The sequence below is a fragment of the Perca flavescens genome, chromosome 14 (genome assembly GCF_004354835.1).
Source record: "Perca flavescens isolate YP-PL-M2 chromosome 14, PFLA_1.0, whole genome shotgun sequence".
In the NCBI taxonomy this organism is placed as follows: domain Eukaryota; kingdom Metazoa; phylum Chordata; class Actinopteri; order Perciformes; family Percidae; genus Perca; species Perca flavescens.
The window spans coordinates 25,023,760-25,043,393 of NC_041344.1; the positions used below are offsets into that span (position 1 = coordinate 25,023,760).

The window sequence follows — 19,634 nt, forward strand, 5'->3', positions numbered from 1 at the left end:
AAAAAATAAAAAATAAAATCACAAAAAGAAATCCACCGATAGTAACGCACACTCCAATGCACAGGCACACACTCCCCCAACTGATATCCAAGTGAGTGACAAACACACACACACACACACACACACACACACACCTCCCCCCTCTCAGGTCTTTCCAAAATTGGGGAAAGAATCTCCGTGGGCGAGAGGGAGGGGAACGAAAGTCTCTTCTTGGTGGAGGAGTGGCGATGATCTGCCTGCTCTCTGAGAGTTTTGGTGGAGATAAGGACTAAAACAAATTCCCTTAAAAAATAATAACACAGACACCCCAAAAAAAAAAAAAAAAAAAAATTAAAAAAAATAATTGAGTAAAACAGCAAAAGGTGAAGATTGGAGATTGTTGAGTTAGCGTGGTGTGTCGTTTTGCGTGTCGGGGCTAGCTGGGCTAGCGCGGGGGTCGGGGGGTCGGGGGGTGGGGGGGTGTCGGAGGGTCGGCGGCGGAGCACTCAGCCGTCGGACACAGGCGGGGACACCCAGCCGTACTTCTCGTGGGTCTTCACCAGGGACTTGAAGGTGGCCTCGGCTTCCTTACGGCTGAACGCTTTCTTAGACTTCCCTGCTTTCCTACATATACGGCCCTGCGAGGGAAGACACAGATACAGAGAGAAGGGAAGGGTGAAAGAGAGAGAGGGAGATGAGGTTAGGATTGTGTGGAATGTACACAATAGAGAAGGCATCACACTGTCCCGCTAATGGGACAGACTGACCCGTTGCTTCACTTCTTCAAGACTCTTATTGGGGTCTACACACATTCATACTTTGTTTGATAAAGACGTCATCTCAATTGCATACAGTGGGGGACACCACGACAGAGGTGTAGCTAATATTAAGGACAGCAAGGTCTTTCATAAAGTCTCTGGGGATTTTGGGAGTTTACTTCCTACAAACATGTTTTTTTTTAAGCAATAGTTTGATATTTTGGGACGTTTTTTTCCGCTTTCCGGCGAAGAGTTATACATGTAAATTTATAATCAAAATATTTGTTTGTGCATTTCATTTTTTGTACGGATTAAAAGAACCAAGATATAACGTGTTAATTGCGGAGCTTTAGCGGTGCTGGTAGGCAGATTTGCTATGTAGCTGTTTCCCCCTGCCTGCTGGTCGTAACCTATTTCATTTATCAATCTTCTCATCTGACTTACAGGAAATTAATAAGTCATTATTGATTTATCTGTCTTTCACTTTTCTGTTTGGCCTGTGGTGAAAAATAAGCCATCGCAATAATCAAAAGGTCATGGTGATGTCTTCAAAAGTCTCATTTTATCTGATTAACGTTCCCAAAACCCAAAGATCATATAAAGTCATCGCAACAGAGAACTGCAATCCGGATTTTAAGTAGGAGGAAAGATATTCTTGATTTTCTATATGTCTTTTTGCATTTTGACATTGATTTAGCTTTCTAGGACAACGAAGAATATCATTGTGTGAAATAAAAATAAATAAAAAACTGTCAAAATAATATTTGTCTGATCTGAATATGTCTGTCTGATCAAAGAAGAATATCATTGTGTTAAATAAAAAATAAATAAAAAAACCTGTCTAAATAATATTTGTCTGATCTGAATATGCGCTGTCAGATCAAAAGAAAAATATGTCTCTCTTGCTCAGGATTGTCAGTGGTCTTGTCAAGCTCATTCTGGAAAAAAAAAGAAACAAGTCTTTCCAGACAAAATATAGAACGACACAGACACAGCCCACACGTGCACATGGATGACCTCACTGGTGAGTGCACTGTCGCAGGGAGATGTTGACAGGACAAGTGGTCTGAGTGCAGGTTGACCAAAATTAGATCAATGTTTAAAGTCAAAGTCAGGAGATGGTCTTTTAAGACGTCAGGTCCAGTTAGAAGTGAAAATATACCCTCCACAACACTGGGCAATGGGGAGATAAGTAGAGACCAGAACCAAACGCTGTAGTAAATAATGAAAGGGTTGTAAATATGACATAAAAATAAACATATGAGCATGTGACCCTCTTGAGCTCAGTGTGAAAAGCATCTCACACAGAGACACCACCTTCCTAAAGCTCTCCCTCATTCACACACTGGAGCTAATAATAATAAGCGTGGGATGACAGGGGGGCAAAAAAAAAGAAGAAAAAAATGGAAAAAGAGGAGTGGGTGTGACGATATAAAGCTGCTTATTCTTTTGTTGCTGGCTGTGCTAAGTCTTCCCTAAAGAAGAGTGTGTGGGAGGATGAATCAAAAAAAAGAAACGACCGTCTTCACATTAAAACACAGCTCTGATACACAGCAGCCATGACAACATGTGTGATTCATATGAATGCCACTAATGTTTGAAGTGCATCATTTCATTTATAAAAATCACCTCCGGGTCACAGAAACCTCACTAATGGAAGGTTGTGACAAACAGGTCAGACTGCGCACAGTAAATCTCTGGCCATACTGCAGCTATAACAAACATTCTGTTGTAGTCGACTCACTGGGACATGAGCCTGCTGCTGTATAATATGCCAGGTACTTTACTGTATTTGTTTGTACACGGCCTGTAACACTGCACCACTTCCCTCTACCCTGAGCATTTCTTGGCAGGGAGAAAATGGCACTGAGGCCACTCGGCTCCACTGAAACCTATACCGATGGAAATCTTTTAGATGGTGAGCTCCTCTGCACGCTGCAGTGCAGTGCAGATAAATTCCCTCGTATTTTCAGACATCCATGGCCTGCACCTTAGTTCTGCAGCTACATGCTCCTGTCCAGTTTTTTTTCAAGAGGAAAACATTGGATAAATGGAGCCATTGGCTCCACCGTTGAGGACCCGGGAGTTATCCATTGTTATGTAGTGACACAATGACCCTGTTCACACCCGGCATTAACATGGGTCTTGGGTGATCCGGTCACAAGTGGACAGCTCTAAGTAAAACTGTGAACGCATCAAGATGCATTGAGGATGGGAGATCCGATCACTCATACCACATTCAGGTGGTCAGAGCTGCATGTGGCCACATTTATTTAGCAGTGTGTAAGTGAAGTATGTCCCCGGCCACATTCAAGGACCGCTTACTCAACTGACTCCCTCTGCGTAAGCGTAGCGCTCTCAAATCACGTAAGCTGGCTTTTGGCCACAACGTCTGATCATTTTTTAAAAGCCCTAAGAGATATATTACCAGTATGTCAAACATATTGGGTGACTTGGTTTGCCTGGAACATGCCAAGGTATAGACCCAGGGAATAGACTGAGATTTCTTCTTCTTAATTTCCGGTAGACTAGGCAAAGGAAATCCATTGCTACAATCTGCCGGTCAAACACCGCATTTGGTCTTTGCAAACAGAAATGCTGTATGTGTTATTATTATGTGTGTATTTGCATATAAAGTGGGGAAGTGAAATCCCATCACGTGTGGAGACACATTCTACCGCCAGGTGTGAACACGCCTGTACTTAGAGCTGTCCGCTTGTGATTGGATCAGCCAAGATGCATGTTAATGCCAGGTGTGAACAGGGCTAATGTCTGATACACAAGACAGCATCGATCTACTTTTTTCAATCTGTTTCATTTTCCATCTGGTGCTTAAAGGAATAGTTCAACATTTTGGGAAGTGAGCTAAGTCCGGTCTGGGACAATGTTTCTGGAGAGACACAATGCTTTAGATTTTTTTCAATTACATTTTTCAGTGCTGTCAACACCGCAAACTAAATTTCAACTAAAACCAATTGTATCCAAACTATTGGTATGGCTAGATATTGCTAGTAAGAAAAAATAAGTAAATGTGTACATTTATTTGTAATTTGTTGAACCAACATTTTAAAACTATTATTAGATTATTTGTACAGCAATTGGAAAAATGGCTGATCGGGATGCATTGCTAGTTTGCATCAGTGCTAATTAAGATAGTGTCTTTTATACCTTTACTTTGATACAAGTAAAACAAGTGAATCTGCCTTATTTGCCAATACTGTAAATTAATACTTGAAAAAAAACTGAGTTGTATTTTGAAAAAAAAATAGATTGTAGAATTCTTTCAAGGTTTGGGGTCAAAGAACTGATTTGCAATAAGATTAGCAATCTGCCTTTTCCTGGATTAAGGAAATGGGGGTGATGGGGCTTTTGGTTTCTACTTTATTCAATTTTTTCTTTCCTGCTGTTCTTTTACTATTGTTTCTGATTAACAGTGGCTTTGGTACTATATGCACACCTTAGTAGTGCTTTTCATGGGAATTTCATATTTAGTTCTTGGAGACATTAGGTGATGAATGATTTTTTTGGGGGGCTTTCCTGCCTTTAATGGACAGGACAGATAGGGGAGAATGGGGAGAGAGAGAGAGAGGAGGAAGACAAACAGGAAATCACCACAGGTCAGACTTGAACCCTGGACCTGTGCGTTGAGGCATAAACCTCTATGTACCGTTAACGTGCGCCTGCTCTACCAACTGAGCCAACCCGGCCACATGAATGAGTTGTTTTGAACTAAAAAGCACAATTAGAATAGGGGGTATTTTTCGCATTGGACAATTGTGTCCATGTAAAACACTGTCTTGTGGACACCTGGGTCCACTGTATTTTCCCTACTTTTGTCTCAACACCAGGAAAGAAAAGCACAAATAAAAGATTTAGAGAGAGATTAAACAAGTTAACGGTATCGTATGTTAACATTAGCCTAGGGAAAGCATTAGTGCTCTATGTTTTAAAGCGGCCACCAGTCAGTCCCTTTAACAAGAAGTGGATTTTATAGGCCAAACATTTTGAACTGCATGCTTCTCTCTATGCAATGAGACACATCAAACATAGTCCAGCGTTAATTCTCTGCTCCCATGATATCTGAGGGATGAGATCAGTATGTCCTGTTGCGCATTTGCTCGGTTATTTCGGGTCAAAAGTGATGCAGGGGATAAAGGGAGATGAGGTGATAACGTTGAACGATCTAAAGATTAGGGTTACAGTTTCAACTCCTGTAGCAACACTGGCCTCAATTCACCACGGAGCTTAGTGACACTCGCACTCTCTCCCTCCCAATTTGTCTCTGTGTCTCTCTCCAACAGGCACACATTTCGAATAGCCTGTCCTGCTGTTTCAACTTGTACTTCAATCAGTATTGAAATCAACCCCTGCAAATGTCCACCACGATAAGTCAGTTAATTTCATGCATGAAACACTTTGAATGAAGTCAGACAATTGAAACCAGGCAGAACATGGCTACAACACGACTGGTATGAAGACAATGACTTGATTGTGGAAGTTGATTTGCACCTTGGAAACAAGAAAACCTTACCATCGTCGGCAGGGGTTTTTCACTTGTTTTTGAGTAACTCAACTCAATGACGCAGTGAGTGACTCATTCAGATAGATATATGCAGCGTTCCTGGGGGAATCGCTTTGATCCACGCAGCCTTTAAAATGGAAAACAAATCAACCGTGTGTCACCTAAGCAGCGTTGCCTGGAACCTGCTTTGGCTCTCTGTGGAGCCAGAGGCCTGAAACACAGATTACCCAGGCTGACAAACACAGATAATGCACCGGTTGGCTACTGTCACAGTGCATTGGTGAAAAGCGGGGATACGTTGTTCTCTTTATAAATCATAAGCAACCTCATAATCATGCATGTCTTTACGGGCCTCAAAATGGCAGCCGCTGCCCTGGATATTGTTATGGCAATTGGCCATTGTTAAAGAGGTGTGATTACCATGGTGTTAGATGGCAGGGAGGAATGTACCCTCATCTTGTTGTCATTAAACCAATCACAGTGTGCATGATGTCAATATTTTTTACGCACAATAGCTGGCAATTTCACATTGGTGTGTTCCCTATGAGGGGAACATGGGGGAGTGTGTGTGTGTGTGGACAGCTTAGATGGACTCCATCTCCATATGCCTACACTGAAACCAGTGGTTGAGTGTGTGAGAGAGACAGAGCAGAATAGGAGGAGAGAGGAAGTGAGTGTGTGAATAAGAGTGAAAATATGCTTGTGAATGTGTGTACTGAAGCACAAGCCTCCACAAAGGTCTATGACTTCACCGTGAAAAGGTGAAATTGAGCATTATTAGCGCCATTGTGTTCGCAGTCATCTACAAGAATGGCTCGGTGTGATGCATCCGAAGATGGACGGAGAGAGAAAGTAATATCTGCTCGTGAGAAAAAAAAGAATGGGCCAACAAAAGAGTGTGATTGTGTGTGTGTAAGTGTGAGTGTGTGCGTGTTTCGGGTTCAGCTGAGCGAGCGCCCCGGGCCTATACAGTGCCATGTCAGTGTTTATCTATTTCAGCTAAGCGCTCGCTCGTTGAGAGGTACACACTCGTGTAAAGTGGCTGCTGGGTAATCGTGTGAATGGCGATCAGTCAATGGGCAGAGGAGGGAAGGCCCCAGTGCATGTTGGGAAGCAGCTCTGGGGGATGGGGGATTGCATAAAGCAGACGTGCTTAACGGGGTCGGGATAAACAAACAGGGATCAATGTCATCACCATCCTCATCAGATCATTAAGGAGAGCCCTGTGGGACTGAGCGCGGGGTCATAGAAGGTTTTTTTTTAAGTTAGTGTCATTGGTCTAGCTTCCTCTGTCTGCACACAGACAGCATAGCACTATGCTGTCATTCATCCTTGTACAGTATACCCATGACCAATCAAATCCATCACAGAAAACAGGAAACTTTAAAGGGGAACTCCACCAATTTCCCGCAGTAAATTCTGTGTGAGTTATGCAGTTCAACAGTATCTTGTGTGGCTCTGAAGGAACTTCCCAAAGTAGAAAAAAAAAATAACCCTGATGATGTAATCTCGGCTTGGGCTCAGACACTACACATTTTTAACAGAAAGTCTGCATTACAAACTGGAGTTGTGGCTTTTGAGAGAAGTGGGCATTTCAAAGTTGGTGGTTCTTATGAAAAACCCTATCTGGTTGCATTATGTGAAATGTAGAATCCAGATTTTTTGAGGCTCAACCCATAGTACTGGGGACTGAAAGGCAGGATATCTATACTGCTTCAATTTAGACAATTTTTTTATCTGTCTCTTGCGAGTCCCCAAACTTAATGAAAGTGATACTATATTGCTGGTACACAACCTCAATTTGGTTTTGTCAGGTATTATCCTTATTTAGATCCATAACTGCAACAAACAATTATTTTCACCATCAATCAATCAATCAATCAATCAATCAATCAATCAATTATAGTTTTTATAATCATCATTGATTGTTTAGTCTATAAAATAGTTTTAAAAATAGTTTAAAAAAAGCCCAAGGCAAGTTTCTTTAGCAAAAAATGACTTTCTGAATTTAAGTAAAATATTGTATTTTCAATCATATTAAATTGAAAATAGTAGCAAATTATAACAAATGCAAAGATTGAACCAGTGAACCAACTGTGAATTTTTGCTTAAAAAGTGATTCATAAGGATTAATTAATCATCAAAATTGTTGTAAAATGCTACTTGCGTCACAAAGAGTTATACGCGAGGAAGGTCTGAAGAATGAAACATTGTCAATGCGGGAACGAGTGATTGACAGGTTATCAATCGGCTCACACTACAAAGACACCTATATATCGAACATGACGCTGAGTTTGCCCACACTAGCCTACCACCTGCACAGCCCTATGAGGCTTAATTCATGTCTTCATAAAAGACAGATCCCTGTGCCAGTGATTGTCTTAAAACTAATAGTTAAGTACCTGATGGCCAGACTGGTGAACTGGTGATTACCTTTAGTAATGTCACTTCATCTCAACTTGTTTGATTGTGTGTGTGTGTGTGTGTGTGTGTGTGTGGATCTGTGTTCCCTCACAGCTGTGAGTGAATACGTGTTTAGCTCTGTTGACTTCCACCTCACCACTCTGTCACCGTGTGTATCCTCTCACACTAAAAATAGGTAGGTAGGGAGCTTCTAAACAAGCCTCATCATTATTGTCATAGTGAACCGGTGCCCAAGGACGAATAAATATATTCTGCGTATTAAGGTTTATATATAGTTCTGTGTTTGTCATGATGCATGACAGATGAGCACATCTCCCAGAAAATTAGGACGTGAAACACATGCAAGTGCCTGTGTAGGCACATATCCACAAAAGAGGCAGACAAAGAGGTGCGGACACACACACACACACACACACACACACACACACACACACACACACACACAGGAATAATTAATCAATATTGTTTCCATTAGCAAACTGGAGAGGGAAGACACTGCACCATAATTAGGGAGCAATGCAGAGCTGCTAACTCATCTCCTCAAGCAGCAAATCAAGATGAACACACACACACACACACACACACACACACACACACACACACACACACACACACACACACACTTTCCTCTCTCTCTCTCTCTCTCTCTGCTGTGGGTACAGTTTTTGCATGACCTCTATGGTTACATATGCTAAATGACAACAGAGGACCCAGGAATAATGTTCAGTTATATCATCAGAGCACTAAAGGTTGGGGGGGGGTTGGGCAGGAGAATCCAGTGACAGTTTATGTAAGGTCTCATCCTGCCACAGCGTCGTCATACTGCTGACGTCAGACAGTCAGTGAGGAAAAAAAAAAGAAGCAGACTCTACAGATGAAATGGAAATATGACACAAATGTGAGCACCTCGAAACACTATTGGAAATTGGGATTCTTATCTGGGTGGAAAATAGACAATCTATTCAGAGTTTAAACGATTATAGCCTGGAGTGCTTTTGGAGATGCAGCTGTTTCCATCGGAATTACAGAGCTGCTGCTGCAGTGCACTGAGGATGTGAAAAACAGATTTGACAGGATTACATAACCCAGTCAGTCTGAGGACTGCTGGTAGGTAGGATATACCTGCTGTCTCTCTCCATCATCACACATCACATGTGTTGAATAATTGTCTTATTTCTCCTTTAGAATAATCTGATAGGAGTGCATATGCACTGTATTAGAGCCTGTACTGTATTAGGACTGTTCCATTGCATGGCAGCAGGTCTTTGTTGTCAAAGGATGTTGATTCATGGAGGCAATAAAAGGAGAGCAAACCGGGATTGCAGGGAAGAGCTGGCATCAAGGAGATACTGAGGTTGCACTTCATGAAATGGCTGCCGTAAAGTCACATAAAGATTAATAATATTCACAATCGTGGGTTTGCTCATAGCACAGAGGAGGGGGAATGAGGAGATTACAGGCCTGGGATATGACAGTATAGCTTACAAAGGCTTACAAAGGCTATACATAGGCTAAACATATAGCAAATACATACATTTTACTGAACAGTTTTGTCTTGTAATTATAGTTTTTTCTTGAAGACATAAAAATGATTGGACGTATTTCCTGTGGGATACACTTGTTTCATGAATTTTCCTATACACATGCAGTCTTGGGAGATCGCTCCACTGGTGTCCAAAAATGACACTTCAAGAAAATGATGATTGCAAGTTGAGTAACATTGAAAATAGATGAAATTACTGAAAACATATGTTCATTCCCCTCTCCATCCTGAATTGCATTAAACAAAATACTGCTTTAAACCTCCTTATTAGACTAAAAGCCTCACCATGGGGGACATATGTTGTGCATGCGTAAAAGCAGTTTTACGCGTTAATTACGCATGAATGCCTTATGGGATTGCTCATACCCAATGCGTGTCATGGCTGAAAATAAATGTACTAGAGATGATTAATAAGCCGTATGGTTGATGATATGCCATGCATATCCCCACCCCCCTCCCCCCCTAACACCCACCAGCCCTTCCTCTCCTCACCTGTCCTTTTACGAGGCTGGCCGCAAACTGCCTCATGACCGCTTCCACCGTGTAGGCGCTGGACCACCCGCGGGGGGTCAACAGCTCCATGCATATGGCCCCGCCGTCCAGCACGTAGCCGTTCTCCAACCGGGGCGTCAGGACCCGCATAAACGGCGGCGAGAAGGGGAAATTGTCGGGAAAGGTGACGTTAAGCAGTATGAACTCGGTGCTGGTCTCCTTCATGTCCTGCCACAGCGCCGAGTCCTTGTCCACCTGGTGCAGCTTGACGTTCCAGTCATACAGGTTGTCCTCCACCAGCTCCACCGTGATGAAGTTGTCCCCTAACCTCCGGATCTCCTGTAGCTCCTTCATCAGCCTCCGCGTCCGGACCTGGGTGCAGTGTTGCCGGTGAGGCGCCAGCGGTGGTATCGAGGAGGCACTGGTCGCTTTACTCCCGCCTCCTCCCGTCTGCTGCTTCTCCTTTGCAACATCTTTGCCCTGCTTATCCTTGCCGGACGGCTTGTCCTTGCCGAGCTGGTCCAGCTTCCTGGCCTTAATCTCCGGGGTGCTCAGGATGTTGGTTTCGTTGGCGGTCTGACAGTGTTTGTTGGCGTTGTTTTTCTGGTTCCCCTTGGTCCCCTTTAGCGAGCCCTGATGGTGCTTTGGGTCCTCGGTGTCTCGGTCGTGCAGGCGGATCAGACCGATCTTCCGCAGTAGGGTGGCCATAATTTTTTATAGATCTATTTCTCCGCCGATCCCCCCGCACAGGGGCAAGAATCACCCTTGTGAAGTCGGTCCCCGTTCACAGAGAAGACCTTGATGCTGATTATTGTACCGCAATCCCCCCCTCCGTTCACTGCAGCCTCAGGATGAACACAACCGGGGAGCCTGTGCAGTTTTCTCCTCAGAGCATCATCCCGACACGGCTCGACTAAAGAAACAACAGTATAACAACAAAGAAATGCGAGTTTAGATGAACGTTCTCTTACAGACAACACCAAAAATAAAACTAGTTTTGTCTAAATAAATCGATGGAATTCAATCCTTTTTTTTTTCTCCCCACAAGCGTACCGAACGACTGTGACTGCAGTTGTTCAATGATAGGACGATACATTACGCAGAAGCACTGAGGTGATGTTATAATACATTTAAGCAGAAGGGTGCATCATCATGTCATAGCTACAAAAACTCAGGATAAAGAAATACACTATATGGAAATCATAAAAAAAAAACATATAGGCTGACGGAAGGAAAATGAAAAAAAACACACCATATGCATCACCAGGTTGTTATAGCAAATGATCTTACCAATGATTAGGCTACAAAAGACACACTATGTAGCCTATAGGAATAATATAGAAACACATTACTATTATAACCTATTACCAATGTCACTTTAAACAGGCAATACGGTTATATGCACGATATGATGTTAGTAAATACGGAATATATTATTATAGAGGATTAAAATGCCATACCCGATTAAGTCACTATAAGATAATATGCTTCCAAAACATAAGCTACATATAGCCTATCCTACACTGTCAATCCTTATCATAAGAATATCAGCCTTTATGTGGTATCTTCCGCCCACACAAACCCAACATTAGATCAGCAATCCGACAGTAGCCCGTGCTTACCGTAGACGGGTGAAATTCGAAGTACGTCCGTTTTATATCCCCTTATGTAGACCGGACACCGATCCCGCTGTGTGTTAAGAAGAAGAAATGGCTCCACCATCCAGTAGACCTGCCGTCGGTGGGAGCTGCAGTGAGGGAGAGAAGGAACGCTTGGATGTGTGTGTGCAGCTACGGCAGCTCCAGCTTTAATGCAGCCGAGGACCAACCAGCCCCCGGTAACCCTTTTCAGCCAGTCTGTTCTCACCGGTGAGGCGCTGCAATTACGGCTACGTCATTTCAGAATAAAAGCCCTAAGGTTACATTCAAGGCAAAGCAAGCACCGATAGGTAAGCCTATTTATGGATGAAATGCTGTATATGAAATTACAGCATCGACATATTCCGGTTGGCAATTACACTAAGGACCTAACAACTCTAAGCTACTTTCAATTATTGCATTTTCCAATAAAACACCCCAGCCTACCTACATTTTTTAAGCTAGGCTACATGGAGTAAAATAGAACATGAATAGCCTCGCAAAAGGTAGTAATCACACACACATTACGCTAGCCAATAATCCCAATGCACCAATAGACAATTAATGGAAATATGAAACAATATGGCACAACATTAAGAACAGTTCCACAGCAGTTTAACAAAAAAATAGCACACTTTTTAATCAATGGGGACTTTATATCAAAAACAGACTATTAAAGGCCAGCAATTGTGGTAAAACTCTATTCCACACATAAAACGTTCCGAAATATTTAAATTTAGGGACTACATCAACCCTTGGGCCGTGCAAGGTGCCATATGCTGTATGTAAATGTAATATACTACTTTTATTTTGAAGGTTGATAGTATATTTGAACCTGGTTTATTCTGGCTAAATCTGTGTAGTTTGGTGTTGCTCTGTTAACCTAAAGGAATACATGCTAGGCAGAAAGAACATGCCAGAGGAATGTAATGTCAACGTCAGTGACATTCACTTTCACTTTTAGTCTCCCGTTTCTCCCCATGTAATCAGCATTTGTGTTTACACCGATATTGTTACTGGGAGCAGAGCTCAGCTTTATTTTAGAGGTCCGTTGGAGAATTAGGATATAGCCTACATCCCTCTTTGTTTTTATATGGCACATATTTCCATATTAAATAATATAGTCTCACTATTTGGCATAGCGACAGTACAGATGCAGTCAAGTCACCGTACTTCCTCTGCACTAATGAACTCAACTCAGTTTACGTTTTTGACAAAGAAGCTTCTCACTAACTCGCAGCACGACACTTTAAGGCTTTGTGCGTTAGTTAACGACAAACTGTCATTGGTTGTTGCCTAGGTAGCCGAACAGCGCCCACAGCGATTGGCTATTTTATTGCCGTAAAGCACCTCGGCTATGACTGTCGTAGAGTCGTAGGCGAACAGTCAACAGCGATTAATTGACAAAGAGATTCTTCCAAACGGAGCCATTTCTGTTCATTTTTAGTAGTTTAGTAACAGTTGGTCAACATGGCTGAAAAATTTGATAACCTGGAGGAGCACCTGGAGAAATTTATCGAGAATATTCGACAGTTGGGAATCATCGTCAGCGACTTCCAGCCCAGCAGCCAGGCAGGACTGAACCAGAAGCTGTGAGTCATGTTGGCTTGAGAACGTTATAACGACACGAATCTGCAAATAAGCATGATGTTGACATGTTCTGTTTGTTTTTTCTTCTGAGGAATTACATGATCTCTGGACTGCAAGACATCGAGAAGTGCCGTCAACAGCTTCATGAGATCAACGTACCACTGGAGGTCTTTGAGTGAGTCCACTGACGTTAACGTTAACGTTACATCTATGATGATGTTGTGCCTGCTTTAGGACCTACTATGTAACAATCTTTCTTGCTTTCTTGCTGTGGCTACACGCATTTGTTGTGCTGAGAGAATACTTAAAGTTAAACCACGCCAAACCCTCTTCGAAAATGTGACGATTTATAGTTTAATTCCTTGTCCGCACATGTGGTGATGTTGCATGCCTCATTTAACTTGTATTCCGGATTGTTGAGCGCCGCTTTCATATTCGGCATACTCATACATAATAATAATAATAATAATAATAATAATAATAATAATAATAATAATAATAACAATAACGTGGATCACATTGCATCTCGTGACAATTCTGAGGTCTTTACATTGGCTTCCTGTCTGTCAAAGAATTGCTTTCAAAATACTACTGTTGGTTTATAAAGCAGTGAATGGCTTAGGGTACCAAATCCATTTCTGATCTGCTGCTACATGATGAACCATCCAGACCTCAAAGGTCGTCTGCTTGTTGTCCCCAGAGTCCCAACTAAACGTGGAGAATCAGCGTTCAGTTTTTATGCGCCACATATCTGGAACAAACTCCCAGAAAGCTGCAGGTCTGCTGCAACTCTCAGTTCTTTTAAATCAAAGTTTTCTGGTTGACCGCTGCCTTTAATTAACTCATATCCTTATTAATTTCTTACGTCGCACAGCAACTTTTTTATTGTTGTATTTTGTACCTATTTTCTCTATTTTAGCTTGGTTTTATTTTTTATTGTCTTTGCTTTTTAATGACTGGTTTTTATTTGTATTTGAATGTACTTTCAGTAGTGCCGAGATTGAAATATGGCTGATGGTATGCCGCTAGTGGTACAGCGGCATAGGAAAAATGCCATTTCTAGTGTCAAATGTTCCAGAGATCTGTGGGTCCAATATCTACTATGGGGTGAAAGAATCAGTCTTAATATGTGCTTAGGTTCCTTCTCCTATTGGAATCAACACACTCAGGACCTGAAGCCAGTCTCCTAAAGAGGTGTGGCAGTGGTAAGAAAGACCCATGTGACACAGCAGCCAGGGGTGTCGGACTGGGGCTGGAAATGGGACTGATTACTAAGACTGAGTACCGAATTCAATACTTTTTAGGCATCGACCGAATTGCCTATAAAGTATCGAGTATCGAAAAATGCCTCGTCATTCAATACCCAATTTCAATACCTAAGGAGTAAATCTCATCAGCGTCAGATCTAAGATCTAATAATGTCTTAATTAAAATATAAAATTGGTGTCAAAAAGTATCATTTAGGAACCACTATCAAATTCACGGTATTGGTATTGGTGCCGTTAGCGAAAATCTTTTAACGATACCCAGCCCTACTGACTACCCAGGGCCCTCCTGTAAAGAGGGCCCAAAAAGATGCCTGAATGAATAGCTGTGGATGTGAGGAGAGGCCTTAAGAGAATGCCTTTCTTCAGGGTCCAGAATTTTGTGCTACACCCCTGGATTCAGGAAATTACGTAAAATTGGGGCAAGAAACGTATACAATTCTTTTATTTAACGTAAGTTTGCTCTTATCTTTTCTGTTAATAAATAGTCAGATTGGCTACAGTGGCTATGCTAACAATAGCCATGTTAGCTAAGGCTAGTTGTAATATTAACTTTTGGTACATTGGCAAGGATATAGGAAAGGACTTGTCACTGACAGTAGCCTACAACTCTCAAGCAAAAAACAGTTATGTGCCGGTGGAACACAAGTGGCATACCGCTCTATAGATCGGCGTATGCCGCTGTAGTAAGCGCCATAAGCCGCCAGGGAATCTGTTTATGCCACTGTACTGACCAGCATACCACTCCAGAGATCAGCTTATACCGTTGCACCCAACACATTCTCACTCCCATCGCGTAAAATATGGAGCCATATGGCGTTGTTATTGATGCTAAAAGTCTTCTTCAGCGTCATATCTAAACGCACTGGGTCGGGACTATTGGTGTCACTTTTGACGCAGTTAGGCTAAGGAAAAGATTGTGGGTGGGCTTATAAAAGGTACGTTTTCGTGACACGTGGAACAAGAACGGGACAGTTGGGTTTAGTTAAAGAAGAAAGTGACAGTTGGGTTTAGGAAAAGAAGAAAGCAACAGTTGGGTTTAGGAACAGTAACACGCGGGACCCAAACCCCGGTCTCCTGGGTGAAGGTCCTGTGTTGTTTGACCCGCTACCGTAGTCGCTCTTAATACTACGTCATCGCCAAGCGCCGCGTAGCTGCTGCTCTGCCCGCTGCGTTCTACACTCGCGCTGAAGGGCTTTTTGCAGCCACTGCCCGAGCGTCCGCTTTTTTACGAGTTTGGAGTGAGAACGGGTTGTTGCGCCACATAAAAATAACATGCATTTTTACAATTAACACTTGAAATAATAAAGGCACTTGCCGATTACAAAGTAATACAAAATAAAGACTATACAATGGTGTTTAATTATAACCCCGCGTGCATGCCGTCGCACTGTACTTTTGTAGTGCGCTTCCTTCTGCACTTTGTCTTAAAGCTTTTTGTGTTTGATGTAAAGCACTATGAATGGCCTTGTTGCTAAAATAACATTTTCAACTTTAAGAATTGGTTCACCCTTTTGTGTTGCCACTCTTCGTAGTGTACTGTATTTTGTTTGGAGGATTGCTGGAATAATAAAAAGTAAGCAAGCTAAATATTTTTGCCGAAATAAGTAAATCATCAAATCAAAAAGTGACCGCAAAGTGATTTTAGAAAAAAATGTGGAGTCTCGTTTTATGGCGTGTGCCTTTGCCAAGAAGGAAGGCCCAAGTTACCAAATTGAGCTGATGGAATTAATAATTCCTTTCCTGCGCTTCATAGCTTCATCACGGTTCCCTCGACTGATATTGTGCCTTGTGTTTGTAGATACATTGACCAAGGGCGAAACCCTCAGCTGTACACCAAGGAATGTCTGGAGAGAGCCTTGGCGAGGAACGAGCAGGTCAAAGGGAAGATCGACACCATGACGGTGAGAGATAGTGGCAGGGCCACTGAGATTCCCCACCAATGGCACTGCAAGAAGAAACACAGCCAACAAACTATTTCACTGATTAAATGCTCCCAAGCTGTTTCAGGCATTTCTTAAAAGATAAAAATGTCCCCTTTTTAAGGATCATCATTATACAAAGAGCCATGTACTAGAAGCTCTACTCCACATATCATATATTTGATATGTGTATTCTATATTCAGATGTGATTGGGCACAAGGCAGATTTATATTGGTCTGATGAAGTCTTCCGTTACTATGTCCTTAGTCTATATCCACAATGTTCCGCTTCCAGGAACACTCCGTTCCTGCAGGAATTTCTGCCAGATTTCACTCTTTTTAGCTGGGTGTCTGTTACCTTCTGCTTTCTTTGTGTTGGAATTTTAATCTCCAGTGGATTTATGAGGACTATGGTTAACTGCTCCTCAGATCTCTGCAGGGTAAATCCAGACAGCTAGCTAGACTATCTGTCCAATCTGAGTTTTCTGTTGCATGTCTAAAGGCCCAGAGACACCAACCAGACGGCCGACCCTCGGCAGAAAAGGCAGTTGGGCTGATCAGTCTCCCCGAATTAGTCAAAAACAGTACCTCGGAACACACCGAAGCGACAAGACGTAATACGTCTCCATAACAACAGCTGGCTGTATATACACAATCTCATATTGTACTAAAATAGTTCACCGAAACGTGTTTCTGAAAACATTTAGAAATAGGCCACGCAGCGGCTGAATCTGTCTTCATTTCAGATCGACAAAGGTCAGTTTAAAAAAAATTTGTCAGATTTTGAGAGACTCTAGTCACGCTCATTCCGCTCCCCGTTTCCGGGTTGAGTCCCAACTGCCGGCAGTGCCCGCCCCGCCGATTTATACATGTCAAATCGGCCCTCGGACGGACGACGGCACGGAACACACGGAACACACTCGAGTCACTGACCTCGCCAGACTGTCCAACGGACGATTATCGGCTCGGTGTGTAGTCCCCTTAAAACAACCTTTGAGCGTACACATGTTCCACTAAAACAAGTTCCTTCCCGAGGCTATTTTGCAGCGGCACCCTGGCTCTGCCCGGTGCTTGGCGCCGCCCGAGACGATTGTGATGGGTTTAAAGAAATGCCAATAAATAATTTTTCTCATCTCGGAATGTTCTGTGTGGACTAGCCAGACCTGGCAAAGTGAGACTTCTATGTCTTAGACAAAAACACAAATATGTTTATTTTCTTCTACATCAAATGAAAAGTAGTTATGAATCAGCAATAAACCGACCTCTACTGTCTTCTATTACAGAAATTCAAGAGTCTTCTAATCTCCGAGCTCAGCAAAGTCTTTCCAGAGGAGATGGTGAACTATAAGGCTATACATGGAGAAGATGCCCCTTCCTAGTGACAGCTGCACTGATGACCCCTGACCTGCAACCTGTGACCCTTGAAATGAAAGCCTGGATGGAGCTTGACCAAACAGGTTCCTCTGCGGTCGCCCGCAGCATAGGATGATAACCCATTATTCTTTTTCATAAATATTGCAACGCTGTTGCTGACAAAGAAATTTTTTCTTTTAATTTCTGCTCAGCAGCACCCTTACTCAGCCAGTCCTCTCCTTTCTTTACATTTAAACCTAATTTAAAGAAATGCAAATCAATAGCAAGTGTATGGGAGGAGTAGAGAGGGGATACAAACAATGTTCAGCACTGGGTTGTTATGTTGCCAGGAGACACATTTGTTTGTAACGTCCCTGTTGATGCATGGGCAGTCGGCAGCAGAGACAGTTTCTACGACTCCCAACTGTACAGGAGGAAATATCCAGGCGCTGCAAGGCACAGGTCTGATTCTGCATTAAGGAATTTACTCCCATCAGTTGTACATACAGTCTATTTATACTCTTACACACCCTTTTGTAATGCTTCCTAATCATTGCGCAACATGCATTTGTACCACACACACAGTTCATGACATTTTGTATCAAGCTCAGGTTTCTAATGGCCATGATTATTGAATGCAAATGCTGTTTGATGATAATTCTGTGCCTGATCACTCGACATGGTCAGAAATGAGTCCACTCTTTATTTGTAACTTGTTTGTTTTATCATTTTTGTTATTAAAAATGATCCTTGTTGGACTGATGGTGTGTTTTGACATTGTTTCATTACAATAATAAAAAGAAAATATTTTTGGCAACACTTTGAATCGTATATTAATAGTATTTGCTGGCAACAATCAAATGGTATACTATCACCTCTAGTAAATCTTGTATTTTATGTAAGAAACGTAGATGTACACATTAGGTTGGGCTTATGCCCACTAGGGTGGATTACTTTTAATGCCAATATAAAATGTCATTATAGTATTTGACCTTTTAAGTTAAATTTCAATTATTTGTACATCCCATTCCCTAAAATATAATTTTAGCTGAAAAAATACTAAAGAATATCACCACTGACAACTGCTGAAATAATACTTCTATTTGAGTATATTCACTACTATATTTTTATTTTTCCTTCCTGGTGCGAAATATATATATTCAAAATAACAAAATACAATATTTAAAAAGAAAATGTAATTTTTGAAATCCCATGAAACAAGATAATCAAAATAAAGAACTGCAACATGGCTACTGTACATGTGTTAGTTGGCCACCTGCTGAGCAGACTGAGGTCATGAAGTGGCGTATGTATGACACGCCAATTCGTATGCCTTTTTTGGCATGTTATCAAGACGCATACTCCGTTTATCAACGCTGTTTGGCCTCCATTGACTTACATTACTAACCCTAACATTACCTCACGATTGCATGTGAATTGACGCCGCAGCGAGTAGTATGAAAGAGCGAAAATCCGCCTAGGGAGGTTGATCGGGTCAAACGCAGGACTTTCACCCAGGAGACCGGGGATTGTGTCCCGCGTGTCACATTTCCTAAACCCAACCGTAGCTTTCTTCTTTTACTAAAGCCAACCCCGTTCTTCTTTTCCTAAACCCAACCGTAGCTTTCTTCTTTTACTAAAGCCAACCCGTCTGCGCTCAAAATGCGTACAGATAACACGGGTGTATGTTTACGCGATAACACGCCAAGTGGCATGTATGTTTACATCCGCTGTATACAGCGTAGACATACACGCGGATAACTCAAAATGCGTACAGATAACACGCCACTTGGCTTTAGGAAAGTGGGCGTGTATGTTTATGCGAAGTCATGATGTCATGTTGTGTTGAGACATGATGACGAATCAGTGAAACGTTCAGGGTCACACTCAGCTCTAGTCTCCTCCGGAACATCTCACATTGTAACTATACACTGCCTCTGTGCGTGTGTGTGTGTGTGTGTGTGTGTGTGTGTGTGTGTGTGTAAGGAAGGGACAGATGTTCTGGAAACAGACAGAACTGCGTTATCAGGCAGGTTACGGCCCACCACGCCTCCTCCTGCTGGGGCTAAACCAGGGCGACACGCCCCTCTGACCCTGGAGGCCGATCCTCTGGGACAGAAGGAGGGAAATGAGCCCTGTTATTGGTTTG

General features: G+C 42.4%; 2 protein-coding genes across 2 annotated transcripts; one reads left to right on the plus strand and one right to left on the minus strand.

The window, feature by feature from the left end:
- Positions 1–452: 452 nt before the first annotated feature.
- Positions 453–11,578, minus strand: ube2ql1 (ubiquitin conjugating enzyme E2 QL1). Its single transcript, XM_028598039.1, has 3 exons — positions 11,341–11,578; positions 9,719–10,631; positions 453–617 (listed from the first exon to the last, which is right to left on the minus strand). Exons 2-3 carry the CDS (start codon positions 10,424–10,426, stop codon positions 486–488), a joined length of 840 nt encoding a protein of 279 aa, XP_028453840.1. The 5' UTR covers positions 10,427–10,631; positions 11,341–11,578; the 3' UTR covers positions 453–485.
- Positions 11,579–12,653: 1,075 nt separating this feature from the next.
- Positions 12,654–18,248, plus strand: med10 (mediator complex subunit 10). The gene is made up of 4 exons (XM_028597550.1): positions 12,654–12,947; positions 13,037–13,120; positions 16,012–16,114; positions 17,416–18,248. Exons 1-4 carry the CDS (start codon positions 12,826–12,828, stop codon positions 17,509–17,511), a joined length of 405 nt encoding a protein of 134 aa, XP_028453351.1. The 5' UTR covers positions 12,654–12,825; the 3' UTR covers positions 17,512–18,248.
- Positions 18,249–19,634: the final 1,386 nt, after the last annotated feature.